General features: G+C 53.3%; 2 protein-coding genes across 2 annotated transcripts in view; both read right to left on the bottom strand.

Moving 5' to 3' along the window:
• ANK1 (ankyrin 1) overlaps positions 1-10,601 on the bottom strand; it is a 192,925-nt gene extending 182,324 nt beyond the window's left edge. The window contains 1 exon segment of the mRNA XM_032468775.1: positions 10,348-10,601. Within this exon segment, the coding sequence (XP_032324666.1) occupies positions 10,348-10,473 (126 nt within the window). The 5' untranslated portion in view covers positions 10,474-10,601.
• A 1,036-nt stretch (positions 10,602-11,637) lies between these two features.
• On the bottom strand, positions 11,638-15,337 carry LOC102513677 (keratin, type I cytoskeletal 18-like). The gene is given in 5 exon segments (XM_032468390.1): positions 11,638-11,685; positions 13,207-13,286; positions 13,289-13,436; positions 13,438-14,180; positions 15,238-15,337. Coding segments are annotated over 5 exon segments (1,119 nt in total).
• Positions 15,338-15,625: the final 288 nt, after the last annotated feature.

Genomic DNA, 15,625 nt, shown 5'->3' with positions numbered 1-15,625 from the left:
GGAAGCCTGATGGCCATTTCTGGAAAGGAACTCCCTAGATGTAAACTGCAGACAAGGTGAGAATCAGGCTAATTGGGTCAGACTTTCTCCTCGGGAGTCTTCAGGGTTAAGAAGGAAAACTCCAGCGGTTGTGTATTTTACAATCTTCATTTATTGATCCATTCATTGTTCTGAATACAGACGTGCGTTCATCTCTGCTACCAATCCCCAGCCCCCGGCCACATCCACAGCCTGGAAACGGTCATGCCTGGGGTTTTGTTGGCTGCTCCTGGGTGGGAGATGGGTGTGAGTGGGCACTGAGGTGTTCACCAGGCATTTATTGAATGCTTACTGTATCCCAGGTGCTTCACACATATCATCTCATTCAATCCTTCCAACGACTCTGCGTGGTTGTCCGGGAGATGCTATTCCCTCCCCTCTAAAATTGGCAAAACTGAGATTCAGACTTGCCCAGAGTCACCCAGTTAATAAACCTCCGAGACACCAGCCCTGGACCACCTGACTCCATCTAAGTCCACAGCGCACACCTCTTCACCTCTGCTTCGACATCACAATCAAAGACACCCTCCCAGCACTCACTGCAGTCCTTCCAGTTTCCTGGTCACCGTACTGGGACAGTCTGGGCAGCATAACCTCATCTAGCACCTGAGAGGCAGTATTTAAACAGAATTCTCACAGAGGATGGCATGAGTGGTTTTTTTTTTTCTTTTTTTAATTTTTTTAAACTTTTTTTTTTATTGAGTTATAGTCAGTTTACATGGCATGAGTGTTTGAGGCCAAAGATTGAGCAGACGGAAGACACACAGGCAGAGGAAGTGCATGTGTCCGAAGTCCTTGAAGGAGGTTGGGAGGACAGCTGAGTGCAGCCTCCAGGGAGGAAAGATAGTCAGGAAAGGCAGCTTCGGGCGAGACTGGGGGCCCCGGAAGCTGGGGGAATGCGCCAGGCCTTTATTCTAAGGGCAATTAGGAAGTCACTGAAGGATTTCAAGGCAGGAGTGTCCAGAGCTGATTTGCATTTTTGGAAGATGGCTCTGGCCACAGAGTGGATTATTAGACCCAACACACACACATTTTCAAGCTGGTTTATTTACGATGGATGGCTGCCCATGCCAAGACCCAGCTGCCCAGGCTCTCGGGACCACAGTCCAGCTCCACTTGGAGCCAGAACATTCTGTCACCTACTGGGCTCTAGTCCACATCACCTCGGAATTCTGGACTGGAGTGTGAGGTCACCCACCTCATCCAGCGGCCGTCTCCAGAGGACACACGGGCAGAGGCCTGGCTACCCGTCTTTGACCAGCAGAGCATTCTCTGTCCTTTCTTTGCTTTTAATTACATTACATTCATTTTTTAATTACATTACATCCGAAGCATATCCCTACCCTTTTTAAAAGTATTTTTAGAAGCATGTTCTTAAAAACATGTTCTTTTAAGCATCATTTATAGTGAACGCATAGCATTTGGGCCGTATTTAAAGCAAACTCTCAGGAGATCTGCACACCAGGGCTTTGCCGGAGAGCTGGGACTTGAACTGATGGCCTTTGCCTTCCACCAAGCCTGACAGCTTCCCTGATACTTCAGGACATCATCTATCCAGTCTCCCTCCATCACTCGAGAGCCCCGAGAAGCCACCTAACAGTTATGTTCTGTAACAAGGACTCAGCATTTTCTCCCGAACCTGTTCCCCCTCCTCATTCCTGGCTCAATAAAAGGCACCAGTGATTGACTACCCCAACACCAGGTCAGATTCGAGAACCCGTAGACAGTCAACATCACACACACACGTGCAGAAAGGTTAGCATCATGGTCAAAAAGAAACCCGGGGCACCGTCCCGGTACTTCACTTCATTGCTCATAAAGACCAGCTCTTCTCCACCACCCAAATGTCTCTGGTCTGTCACATGCCCCCATCCCCACTAGAACCCGCCCCAACCCAGCCCAGCACAAGCCTCTCCATTCTTAGACACCCCGCTTACCAGGAAGCTGCCCCATCCAACCCACTTCTGCATCAAAGGCATGGGAGCCTTTCCGATTCCTGCCTGGAAAGCGTCGGGCTTCCTCTGTCCTTTGGACCTGGCCTGGCTCCATCTCCGCTCTCTCTCCAGGTCTCCCGTGGGCTCCTGCTACTGGGTCCGCATCTCCTGGACCACCTCTTCCTCCAGGCACCACTGGTTCTCCCTCCATGCAGGCTGCCGTCGCAGCTGATGTCCCGTCCCCCTGATCCCTAACGGTCCATTGAAGACCCAGCCTCTCCCCCGGAAGGCTCCCTGCACCCCAGCCGGGGGCCCTGACCGGGGTTGCTCCTCCCACGGGATGGCCACAGCGCTGAAGCCAACTCTTTACTAGCCCGCTTCCTCTGGGGAACGGGATACAGGACAAATAACAAGTTAAAGACAAACCTCTACCTTCTCACCTCTTTCCTTCACCTCCTGGTTCGATTCTCCCTTCATCTTGCCACCGTTCCTCAACTGATTCCTGCCAGTCTGCTAGAACAGAGGTGCCCCGGTTCGCACCATATGATCTCCGCCCGAGGGGACCTTGCCGGACACGCGGGTGCCTGGCCCCACGGCGCCCAGTGTCTGATTCTGCCGGTGGGAGGCGGGGTAACAAGCCCTCTGCCCCAGGTGGTTCTGACACCAGCACAGTTGAGGGTCCACGGGGACCATTCCCCCCCCCCCTTTCTGCGGGACTCGCCTTGAGTGTTTGGGGCTGTCCCTGCATCTCAGAATTGGGTCTGGGAGTCGTGGCTCTGGCCAGTCCTTTCCTCTTCCTGTGATGCTTCCTCTCCCCGCATCCCAGTCTCTCCCAGTCACACTTTAACGCTGTTCTGCGCCGTCTAATCTCCAGTGCCTGCTTTCTCCCCAACGGCCCTCCTCTTTGTGGGTATTACTCAGCCCATGTGACTTCTTTGGGGCAGAAAATGAAACCATAGAAATCCAGGAGGAGGAGGTGAGAGCTCTGGCTGTGAGCTGACTTCTGTTCTGTTCTGTTCCCGCCTGTCCAAGTCAGGCTCCTGGCCAGCGTTTCATGGAAAGGTCCAGGACCTCAGCGGTCCTCTACACATCCACCAACAAAGGCAAAGTCCCAGAGAGAAAGATTAGGTGACAGCGGCAGACATGTGTCCTTCTGCAACTTTGCGTGTAAGCACGTGATTAAGTGATTCTATGGACAAGGCAAAGAAATCTCCAAGACAGAAAGGAAAGAGGAAAAGAACGGTTTTGTGAGGCAGAAGAGACAGAAACTGAGCGGGGAACTCTGAGGAGTCAGTTTTCATCAGTCCTGCCATCTGGCCTCTCGCCTTAACCCAGGGCCTGAATCGGGTCCTCACCAGCATGTGGTCTGCTGCGCGGGCATCCGGAGGCGGCCTTGGACACCGCGTTCCTCCTGGAACCCGCCCGCCAGTGCTTCTGTCCTGAGCCCAGATCACCCGCCTCTGTTCTCTGCCTCGGGTGACCTCCTGCCCTGACAGCTTTCCTGCTAACACGCCCATGCTTCACGTGAAGGCGGGAAGACCACCATCAGTCTGACTCCCCTCCCAGGGCCCACCAGAGCCTGGGACACCCTGAGGATGGACCAAACACTGAAGGAGGCAGCCGAGGGCAGGGGCCTGCGAACAAGCTTTGGAGCCAGGCCCCATCTTGCCTGGAGGACCTGTAGCCTCTCACTAAATACAGGCCCCTCCTTGGAGAAGCAAAGAAGGGTGTTTGGAGATTTCGTGGTTGATGATGTTCTGAAATGGAGAAAAATCTACTCACCAAAACTGAACAAGTTATTGACACCTTAGCAAAAACACAGAAAAAATTTCTTTAAGGGGAAACAACCAGTCACATTGGAAGCAAAGGAGAAAAGAAAGGGTTTTGTTGTTGTTCTTGTTGCTGTTGGGTTTTTGTTTTGTTTTGTTTTGTTTTTTCAAAGTTGGCTGGCCATTCAATCTCTTCGCTTTAGCTCTGAGTGTCCGCGATGCAAGTTTACCTTCCTTGGAGGCTGTGTTAGTGCCTGTTCTCTTCAGATGCCCAGGGTCTCCCTGGAGGAGCCTGGTCTGCCCATAACACCGTCTGCTCCATTATCTGCGACATTCCTCACCTCAGATTTACCAGCCACGGCCCAAATAGGATGGCATTCTCGGAAAATTCGGGAACCATTTTTATGTTTCCTTTTTGATATACAGCTATAATTGCCAGTCAGGACTTTAATAAAGCCCGTCTCCAAGTTGTAGACTGGACCTAGGCAGATAACCAAGTCTGCCATAATAAATCTTGTCAAAAGAGGAAATTCATTTCTCTCCTGAAAATGAGCTGAAGGAAATGATTTAAAGTATCCTTTTCTCATTGACTGGCACTGAAATAATAATGCTCTGGCCTTCCCAAGTGAATGTAAGGATTTCATGCTTACCATGGGAAGGCCAGGCAGGGGCTTCAGCATCGGATTTAATTAGGAAGAATCGTGGAATCAACAGTCATTATGTTATTAACTGTAATCTTTTAAATATACGGGAATTTTCAATTTTACAAAGCACATTTTCCTGTGACTCACCCCCATTTTACAGATGGACAAACTGAGGCTCAGAGCAATTCAGCAACTGATTCACGCCTAGGTAGCTAACAAGTCCAAGAGCTGAAACTTGAATCCAGGTGACTGACTCCCAGCCCAGCCTCCATAAGAGGTAGATGTCTGAGCTGCTTTTCAAGAACCAAAAATGGAGACATGGAGCCAAGCAAAGCCTGTTTGCCTTTTCCAAAAACCAAACACTGATGACAGCAAACTCTGCTTTCATCAGAATAATTTCGGGAAAAAAAGACAGATTCACTTGATTTCACTTCTCTAGGGCCACGTCTTCCAACATCAAATAGACCAAGGGAAAAAAAAAATTAGAACCAGTTCAATGTAGCTTCGGAATTTTTTCAAGCCATAAATATTTACTGAGTGGTTAGCTGCAGACTCGGGCTTTGGCCTCAAGGAGCTTACAATTTGGTAGAAGGGGTAAAACAAGAACGCATGTTTCACACGGACACATGCATACACAGACACACACACACACACACACACACACACACACACACACACACACCCCGAACAAAGACTGGAGCAGCCCAGAGTGCAGGGGGAGAGCGATGTATCCAGGAAAGGCTTCCTGAAGGAGAGCGTGATTGGCTTTGACAGCAAAAGAAGAAGAAGTGGCTGATGGCTCCGCTGATGGGGGCAAAGCCCAGAATGAGCCAACATCCATGAAAATTGCCGGGCACGTGGTACCCACTCACGTAAGCTTGCATGTTCATATTGGAAGAAGGAGGAAGCGGACTTAGACTGAGGTTAAAATTAAAACCCCACACAGGGCTGGACACACCTGAGGGTTAACACCTTCTCTGCCCATGGACCCCACTCTCCTAGTCTGGCGGACGGTTGAAGGGTGACAGTGGCTCCCAGGAAACAGGCCCCACTGTCACTGTCTCAGCGGCAGGGAGGGAAGCGCTGAGGGGAGATGGACAGAGAGCAGCTGGGAACGTTTCCACATCTCCAGCCACTGCCAGCACCTCCCAGCACGCGAGAGGAATGGGGCCACTTCCATTACCTGAGGCTCCCCAGGTACTAAACTAAGAAGAGATGCCAAAGGGGGGTTACCCAAGTTGTGCCAGATTTTAAGGCTCGAAACTACATAAATTAACACGTTTAATAATTAACATGCAATGCGACATCATTATGCTCTTCAAAAGTCAGAGACTTTATATGCAAATATCAATTCATACCGCAACATACACTAGTGATGCTGTTCCCAGCAGGACCCAGGCCTAAAGATGTGTGATGCGGATGAAATTATTTACAAAACAGAAGGAGACTCCCAGACACGGAAAATAAACTTATGATTACCCAAAGGGAAAGAGAGGAGGGAGGGATAAATTCGGAGTTTGGGATAAGCAGGTACAACCTACTATATATAAAATAGAGAAATAAGAAGGTCCTACTGGATAACACAGGGAACTATATTCAATAGCTGGTGAGAACCTATAATGGAAAAGAATCCAAAAAAGATGGGTGATGAACATCATTGTCTTTTGAGCCTGTAAGTTTTCTCTCTCAGAAAATAACAGCGGAAGTTTACATTTGAGGCCCTTTACGGATGGGAGACGTGGACCCACATGACCCTCCTGCCTAACTTCCTGTCCTTCATCACACTTTCCTCCTGGGGAGAAGCCCTGGCCACAGACGTGGCTACTGAAGTCTCCTGCAGGTCCCCCCACATCTCCCCAGTGATTCCAGTCACTGGATCATCCAAAGACACCTCTGCAGTCCAGGAGCAGGGCCCCGTCCGGCTGCTCAGGGAAGGCTGAGGGCTCTCGAGGGATGCTGCAGAGACCGGCAGGGTGGCCGGTGCTACCTGCCCAGCGAAGCGATGACGGCCAATTTCCGCTGCCAGGCTTGCTTCCTTCCCTTCTGCACCCTCCTCTGCTTGGCTCCTTGGGGCCCTGTGCAAACACTGCTGTTCCAAATGGCTAAAACTACTCGTCGTTGAGTGCGGCAGGGACTGCAAGGAACCAACCACACGCTCAGTGGTGGAATTCACTGCACCAAAAAATTAGGTGGTTCCGCTGCCTGCCTGCCATTCCGGGTTGGTTTGCAAATGATTAGAAAAGAAAGAAATGTCGGGCTTTCTTCAGATGCCCCCCCTAAAGACAGTCAGTCAAGGAGGGCTTCACTCCCCTGAACACAAGCCTGTGACCGAGAAACATGGAGACGAGCAGACACAGCTGACCTGGCTCGTGCAAGCACTCATCCCCCGATGATCATCACGCGCCTGCTGTGTGTCAGGGGCTGAGCTGGGTCCTGGGTGGCCAGCTGTGAGCAGGGCCTGACGCCCACCCTTTACCAACGTCAGAGGATGGAGGAGGTGGACAAACAAGGGACCAGGAGAGAGCCCAGTAAACGCTGCCCCGGGGTACCTACTGGTACTGCAGGAACTGAACAGAACCCCTTAAAGTAGAGCTGAGACGCCAGCACTCTTCTCTCCTTATTTACCCCCGTCAGTCCTCCATCTCCTTCTCCTCTTTTCTTTAATTCCATCCCTTTTCCTCCTCATCACTCACTGGCCTCTCTCTCCAACCTCCCCGTCCTCCTCTCCCAACCTCAAGCTCTGAGTAAACATAAAAAGCACACACCTCTTTATGCCCAAGGTTTCCCCAGCCCTGGAAAACCATCGTTCTTAATGCAAATGCCTGCTCTAGACATGCTTTGTAATTTATTTATCTCCATCCCAACCTTCAGAAGCAGGGAACAGATCCGTGAAAGTCAAAAACTCTGGATCTTCTTATTTTATTTAATTTTTTTCAAAATTTGCTGCAGTTCCAACAGCAAGCATCCCATGAGGATGTGGGCTGCACAAACAGAAAACTGAATGAAGCCCAGAAAACAGAATGCAGGCATTTTTAGAGCTCCCGAGTTTGAGCTCAGTTCCCTGTGTCGAGGTGGTTTCTATCTGTGTCAGTCAGTGCGTCACAACATCAGCCTCCCTCCCTGCTGCACAGCACCTCTTAGCAAGCGCCTTCCCACACAGTATCATCAACTGTAAAAGCTGCAACCACCCTTGAAGTTACAACCGCGATTATTTCTACAAACGGGGAGGGACGCGGTTCTGCTCAGTCAGTCCTCTTTAAGTAGGTTACCCAGGGGACAGACACCTTTCCTTTTAGTAAATTCTGAATGCCCTTGCTCAGCCACACATTCACCTGAATCACCAAGTCGCTGGCAGAAAAAAAAAAAATGTTTTTTTTGCACGTGTGAAGTTCTTCCTGCGTGCTGAAATCACAGTGGTTCCACAGCATCCCCAAACCTATGGTGACCGGTGTAGAGACTGCAGCTGCTGGATCTGAATATACTTTGCCTTAAAAAAAATAACTTCATTGGTGAAAAACGGGTCTCTGTTAGACCTCACCTTATATGAACCTTTGGTTTGGCCCCCTGCCCCCACCCCGGCCATCTGCTCTACCGGCTCCTACAAGAGCATCTTCTGCCTTCTCTAAAGATCCTTTCTGCATTGCTCTGCCTTCCTCACCTTTCCCTCGAGGGCCTTCTGCCTCCTTGTGATTTTATGTTTTGCTCTAAAATTTAACCCTACTCTCTGAGGTGGCTCTCGAGACCACGCCAACGGCGACAAGAACTCAAAATCATTATGGAACACGAGCGAAGCACCCCGACGCCTCACCCCATACCAGATCGCCCCTCCCACCCAAAGACTCAGTTTAAGAGTTTCCATGATCGCTATTACTTGGAATTAAGATCTCCTTAATAGTGTCTCAATCAGAGCTCCCAGGGTACGGCATAAAATAATGAAAATCTGTATGGAAGATTTTCAAATGTCTACTGACGCAGTATGCTGTGACCAGCTAGTAAAACAAAATAACACAAGTCACAGGGAGGGGAATATATTATCATCTAGTCACTCAACATGGAGATCAAGTTTACTAAGAATGTAAAGACTAAAACCAAGGGACGAAAAGGATATTGAACTTGCCACTTTCAGGTGTGTGTATTACATACAGTCAGAATTCAGAGTTACGCTGATGGGAGTTACCGAGAATGGAAAGAAATCACAGAGGAGAAGAAAGGGAGAGTTTTATTTTGACTATTGCTCAAAAAATTTTTTTATTTATCATATCAGGAGAGTCAAGGAAGAAGCTGAGGAGCAAGAAGTGAGATAAAAACACTGAGTGAGCAGTTTGAGAGAAGATGGGCTTGGTTCCTAAAGCACCAGGCAGGGATGGAAATAGAGAGAGCGCCTTCCTAGGAAGAAGTTTACATTCATGCCAAGAAAGTGGGTGAGCGCTGTCACATATAACCAGACATCCCCCTGCCTGACTCACAGGACGGGCTCCGGTATTTCAGACCCAGCAGAAGGACCTGATGGGACTCTCCCTCTAAGTGGCACCAACCCAAACTCCAATTCCCCATCGGTTTGGGGACAGCTTCTTTTAGGTCCTGCTAAAGGGGTGGTGCCTTTGCAAAACTACTATTTACACATGAGCCGGCAATCCCTGGAGGGAAGTGGGCTGTCTTTGGAAGGGGTACAGGAAAGCCTAGCGCGCACTGGTCCCTTCGGGTACAATCAGAGAACATCTCTGCCCCTGGGGCTCATCTCTAGGGAAGGGCTGAATGTTGGTCCTGCTGACCAGCTGGCACAAGGAGCATGACCCACAGGCAGCCTGTCCCCTCTCTGCTGTCCACCATAGGCTCCAATTTCTTTCTCAGAGTGAGACAATTTAAAGAAAAAAATGTTTCCTTCTCAACCAAGAATATGCCTCTGTCGTAGGACCCCAAGGGCTTCATTCCCCGGCAGGGGGTGCCGTGCCCCACCTTGACATCTTTGGGTAGAAATGGCTCTCCTGGAGCCCTAGCTCCAAATCAAACAACTGCACCCATGGACTCCCAGGCTCCCCCATGTGGGGGGCTCTAAAACACTGGAACCCTCTCCCGGTTAACTGACCCCCTCCCTTCACAATCAAAGGTGTTTCTTACCAAAGGTATTTCTAAAGGTGCTTTGAGTCAGGGGTGGGAAGGCCTCAGACCAAGAAGGAAAGTGCTAAACACAGCAGCAGTTGCCCTGAGGGGTCTAGGTCTTTGTGGGGGATGTCTTGTCCCTCCCTACCCCCAGTCTCTGCAAAGAGGAGACCTTTTCTCTGACCAGGCCCTTGGGCCAGGCTGGAAAGCACCCGTGCCTGGCTTCCAAAGGAACTTCCCCCTCCTGGCCATCGGCCGCTCATCTTGAGTGACTCCAACAGAAGACGTTGCCAAAATGCCCCTGGGGCCCCCGGGGTTAAGAAAGGGGCTTCCTGGGCTCCAGGAGGGTAGGGGAAGGGCAGGAGCCCCACTCCTTCAGAGACCCTGTAACGAGGCTCTCCGCGACCCCGAGAGTGGGTCACCGGGGATGCGCCGGGCAGAGCAACCTCGGGAGCCCGGAGCGGCGTTCACCCAAACTGGCTTCCTTGGAAAGCCCGGAGCGGAGCAGCCCACTATCCTGCCGGCAACCGGGAGGCCGGAAAAGTTCCTCCCGGCGCGGCGCGGGCCCTCCGGCTTCTGTCCAAGGTGCTGAAAGGTCTCCGCGGACGGCGGGCGGGCGGGCTTCCGCGCGCTCTCAGCCTCCTGGCCGCCCGCTCTGCCCTTCCAGCCTCCTGCCCTGTCCTCCCGCCGCACGGAAGCCTCTTCCCTCTCTCCTGCCTGGCGCCCTCCACTCGGCTGTACCAACTCGGCGGGCCCCGGGGCCCCGCGACCCCACCTCGTTCCCGGGTCTGCTGAGCCCCTTCCCCCGGCAGTCACCTCCAGGCGCCTCTGCCGCTGGGCTGTTGCCGCCGCCCCCCTTACCTTCTTCTTTCGGTCACGGGAGCGGTTCCTCCGCTTCCTGTTGGATTCCTCCTTCTCCTTCTGCTCCTGGAGGGCCTGCGCCTCGATGTCTTTGATTTTCTTCAGCTGTTTGGCCGCTTGAGCCATGGCCGGTCACCGTGCTCCGGTCCCCGCCTCCCGGACCCCTCACACTTGGCGATCCCGGTGGCGACACCCTCCAGAGGAGGAAAAAAGGAGTCTGCGCTCCGCGGAGTGGGTAGCTGCTTTCCCCGCCGCGGGAAGACTGCGGCCGGGTTGGCAGGGGACGAGGCCGCGAGACGCGCGGAGGGCGAGGCGCGCCGAGGCTGCCCGGCGGCCCCCGGATGGCGCCTCCCGCCGCGGCCGGAGCTCCTCGCCGGCGCCCGGGACGGGCTCTGGGCTCGGCCCCGCCACCTCCCTCCCTCCGTCCCCCTCCCTCTCCTGCGGAGGCGGCGGCGGCGGCGCGGGGGGCGGGGGCGGGGAGGTGGCTCGTACTGCGGCGAGCGGCGAGCGGCGGGGAGGAGGCGGACTCCAGCAGTTAACGCAGGAGGGCGCGGGGGCAGCTGGTGGCCGGGGGGCCCGGCCGGCCCGACGAGGCTCGTCGCGCTCGGCGCCCGCGCTGGCGCATTGCAAGCGCCCGGCTGCAGGCTCGCGGGCCGGCCGGGCTCCGCCACTGCAGTGCCGCCGCCGCCGCCGCCAAACGCGGGGGCCCCCGCGCCGTCGGGTCGCGGGAACAAAGCCGCCGCGCTACCCGGAGCTGCCGGGGCGCCGCGGAGGGCCCTGCTGCGGGCGGCCGCGCCGCTCTCCAGGGGCCGGGGGAGGGGAGGCTGCGGCGGGCAGCGGGTCCCGCGCCGAGGCCACCCGGCGCACCAATGCGCCTGAAGGCGGCGGCAGAAGCGACCGCATCGCGGGGCTCCCAGTCCAGGCCCGCGGGGCCGGGGCGGGGGCGGAGAGCACCGGGGCCCGGACTGGGGCGCCCCCGGGCGGTGGCCGCGGGGTCAGGGATGCGCCGCCCCCAAGCCCGCCCTGCCCTCGCCCGGGGCACCCGCCGAGGGGCGCGGTGCCCAGGCTCCCCGGGAAGCGCCTGGCGCTTGATTTGCCCGGGCAGACCATGTGGGCCTTTCATTTGCATATTTGCCAATTACAGCTAGAAAACGTGTCCGAGACGAAGAGTTTTCGGCCAGTTGTCTTTTGATGGGAGTAGAACTAGGTCTCTGCACCGGGGACCGCCCACCCCCCATTCTCGACACACACCCCGCGCTCGGCGACTCCACCCGCACAGGCGTACAGCCGTTAAGACCCACACACCTGGCCGCTGGGGTCACCAGCCACAAACCTTAGCTGCGGGAGGGGGAAAAGGGCCTTACGCTCATTTACCCACCCCCTCGCGTGACCCGCTGGAAAACTGAGGCCCAGGCTTGGGAACCAATGCCCCTCAGTCTGTTGCCGCTCCCAGCCCCCTCCTTGCCCATCTGGTGGCACCCAGCTCTTGGTCCACGTTGACGCAGAGGCGGATTTGTGGAAGACCATATTTAAACACGGGTTTAAAATTCTTATGAAATAGTCTGCTTCTTCCGACCCTCTTAGGCTGAGGGCTTGATGCAGACTAACCAGCCAGACTGGAGCCTGGAAAGCAGGCTCTCTGCGATACTGTGGGGGAAATGACTCTCAGAGGCCTCAGGGCTGGACACCCCCCTCCCCACCGCGGTGCACACTTGGGGAGTGGTTGAATAGCTTACCTCCTCTCCAGCCTCCATGATTTCCCTTACCGGAACCTTTCCTTCCATCCCTCCCCAGTCTCCTTCCACTTCCCTATCCCGCGCCAGCCTCCCCAGGGCTGGGTCCTGGACTCTCTCCTCTGCTCATTCCAGATCGGAGTGATCCAACCAAAACGTAACAAGGGCCACAAATCCCAATCCCATATGTAATTAAAATTTTCAAGTAGCCACGTTTGTTAAAAGTTCACAGAAATTGGTAAAATTAATTTTAATAACTTTTTTTCTAGTCAGTGTATCCACAATATTATCATATCAACATGCAACCAAGATGAATGTATCAGTGGGACAGTTCACATTCTGTTACACTAAGGCTTCGAAAGTCAGTGTGCATTTTACACTGAGAGCACATCTGGATTCAGAGGAGACACATTTTAGACACGAAAGAGCCACATGTGACTCGTGGTTTCTGTACTAGACAATGCACGGTCCTGGACTCTCGCGCAGGCCAGCCCACCCGAGCTCCCGGCTGTAATCAGACTGCCAACACGGCACGGATTTTACCTCTGGCGCAGACCTCTCCTCTGTGCCCCTCGGCCTGCCTCCTACAATCCATCCCCCGCCCTGCAGTCACACCACTCTTCTCAAAACACAGATCTGATTCTTGTCTCTTCTCAGCTCACCATCTTTCTTTCTGGCTCCTAGGATGAAGCTGAGACCCTTCCATACGGCCCGCAAGGCCCTGAATGACCCGGCTCTTCCTCCTACCCGCTGCTCTTAAGGTCCGCCCTGGTACCAGTGCTCCAGCCTCAGTGGCCTTTGAACGGATCAGTGCTGTCCCGTCACAGGGCTTTTGTCCTTGCTGGCCTCTGCTCAGACTGCTCTGTCCCCGTTCCCACCACCCTGCCTCCACTGCCACCATCCCCAGGCTGGCTAATTCCAACTCACTCATCAGACAGCAAAGTGGTCTTCACTTCCTTCTGGAGTCCCAGACCAACCCTACCTTCCCATCTGAACGCCACTGTGCCCCCTTCATAGCACTCCCTGGAGTACAGTTGTACTTTAGTCTGACTGTTTTGTGTGTGTGGTTTTTTGGTTTTTTTGCTTTTTAGTATTTTTTTTGCAATAACATCTGAACTTCTTTGACCTCCCGCTCCCCAAAGAGCACCATCTCCCTCAGCCTGTTCTCCAAGCTGGCTTTCAGATTTCTCGTGGAGTCCAGGTTGGTATGGTCCATCTCAGCTCCGTGAGGGTCATCTGGGCAGCTCCTATGTCAGCAGTCTTCGAGGTGACCACTGTGGAGCTGTCCTCCGTCTGCTGGGACCAGCACTTGCCCAGCTCCTCTCGGTTTTTCTGAGCTATCTCATCATACTGGACCCAGAATGTCTGCCATGATCTTGCTGAGGTCCTGAGACTTGGGGACAGCCAACTCCACGATCAAGCCAGAGTTGGCAGTCTGGTTTGGTAGCCCCGTTACTTCCTCCTCAGGGTTCTTCTTTGTGAAGAGCAGCTCCTCTTTGAAAGCCTCCATCTCTGTCTCCAGCTGCAGGTGAGTGACACTGGTGTCATCGATGACCTTGTGGGGCCTGTGGATGTCACTCTCCACAGACTGGCACGTGGCCAGCTCTGTCTCACACTTGACTGTGAAGTCAGCAGCAGCGAGACAGGCGTCAATCTGCAGAACAATGCGGGCATTGTCCACAGAATTTGCAAAGATCTGAGCCCACAGGTCCTTGATGGTCTTCAAGGAATGCCCCCAGTCTCGGACCTGGGGTCCCTTCTTCTCCAGGTGTTCATGGATTTTGCTCTCCAGTTTCTGATTATTGGTCTCCAGGCTCCTCCCCATCTCCAGGTAGGAGGCCAGGCAGTCATTCAGGTCTTGCATGGTCTCCTTCTCATCCTGAATGCTCCCTACTCCCACCAGAGCCCTGGCCATCCCCGAACCCATGTTCCCAGACCCCCAGCCACGCCAGATGTTGGTGGAGCCAAACACAGAGATCAGAGAGTCTGAGACCCCGGCACCTGCATAGACACTGGCCACACTGCTGACCAGTCGAATTTGGTGGCCCGGCGACTGCACGGAGCCCAGGGACCAGTAGTTGGAGAAGGTGGACTTGCATTCTGAAGCTCATGCTGTTTGTCCTGCGAGGAAGGAGCATGGCCATGACTCAGGTGCTGGGCAGTAGTCTGACTGTTTTGACGGTTATCTGTCTTCCCTACTGGATGTGAAGCTCCGTGAGGAAAGGAACAGTGTCTGGTTTTGCTGACTCCTGTATCGTCAGTACCATGCACAGCACCCGGCACGTAGCAGGGGCTCCATAAATGTGTGTTGAAGAAACCAACAAGGCTACTGTGCACTCAAGGAAACCAGGCCACCTCGTTTTATTGCATTCCACTTGATTGCACTTCCCAGATTCTACATTTTTCCCGAATTGAAGGTTTGTGACAACCCTGCATTGTCAGGTGATGGTTAGCCTTTTTTATCAATAAAGTATTTTTTAATTAAGGTATGTCCATTTCAAAAGACATAAGGCTATCTCACCCTTAATAGAATACAGTATAGTGTACACATATCTTTTGTTTGCACCGGGAAACCCCCCAAATTCACTTTATTGAGATAACCGCTCTACTGCAGTGGTCTGGAATTAAACTTGCAAAATCTCCGAGATCTGCCTGCCACCATAAAACTAGCTGACACTTGCTCGGCCCTTCCAGTGCACCAGGGGCTACTGTCATTTCACAGATGGGGGAAAGGGACACAAGGAGGGTAAGTAACTCGCTCAAGGTCACGCAGCTAGTCAACAGTGGAAACAGAACTTGAACCCTAGACGTCTGGCTCCAGAGTGCATACTCTTAACCATCACGCTGCACTGAATTACTCAGTGTGCCTGTCTATAAACAAAGACACTGATGACACCTCCCTTAATAAAGGATTGTCAGGAGGAGCAGGGGACACTGTGCCTATGAAGTGATTCAGTGAAACAGAAAAGGCTGCTCCGAGCTTCTGTTTCTTAAGGCAACCAGTTGGGCAAGTTGGTGTCCAAAAGCACTTGCAGCTCCAGAACCCAGACTTCTCATGTATCTAAATCCTTACGGGAGCCTTTTGAAGATTAAAAAAAAAAATCCCTGAGCTGGAAAGAGGAAACATTGTCATTAATCAACAGTGGGCGGTGGGTACCAAGGTCCTGCCTTGGTTCCCCTAAATCATCACTAATGATGGCAGCTCTGGCCTTGGAGTTCCAAAAACCCCGTGGGGGCAAGGTGAAGGTCTGGTCCATGTCCAGGGGTCGCTTGTAAGGGAGTTCCCTTGGATCTTATTATATATTGAGAAGACTGCAAACTGAGGAGAACATAGGATTGCGCTGTCTGAAGGCAATTCCTCCAACAGGCTGATCAGGAATCAGCCATGTCGGCCGCTGGAAGGGCTTCCTCCCTCCTGGTCAGAGGTTGGACAACGTTGGGCGCCTGTGGGGTTCAGAAAATAACTCTTCCAGACGCTCCCCATGTCAACAGACAACCATAATAATAATAATCACCATTTATTCACCGTTTGCTCTGCCCTAGGC

The sequence above is a fragment of the Camelus ferus genome, chromosome 26 (genome assembly GCF_009834535.1).
Source record: "Camelus ferus isolate YT-003-E chromosome 26, BCGSAC_Cfer_1.0, whole genome shotgun sequence".
Taxonomy (NCBI): Eukaryota; Metazoa; Chordata; class Mammalia; order Artiodactyla; family Camelidae; genus Camelus; species Camelus ferus.
Note: the sequence above shows the minus strand (reverse complement) of the source record. Positions and strands in the feature narration are given on the sequence as shown.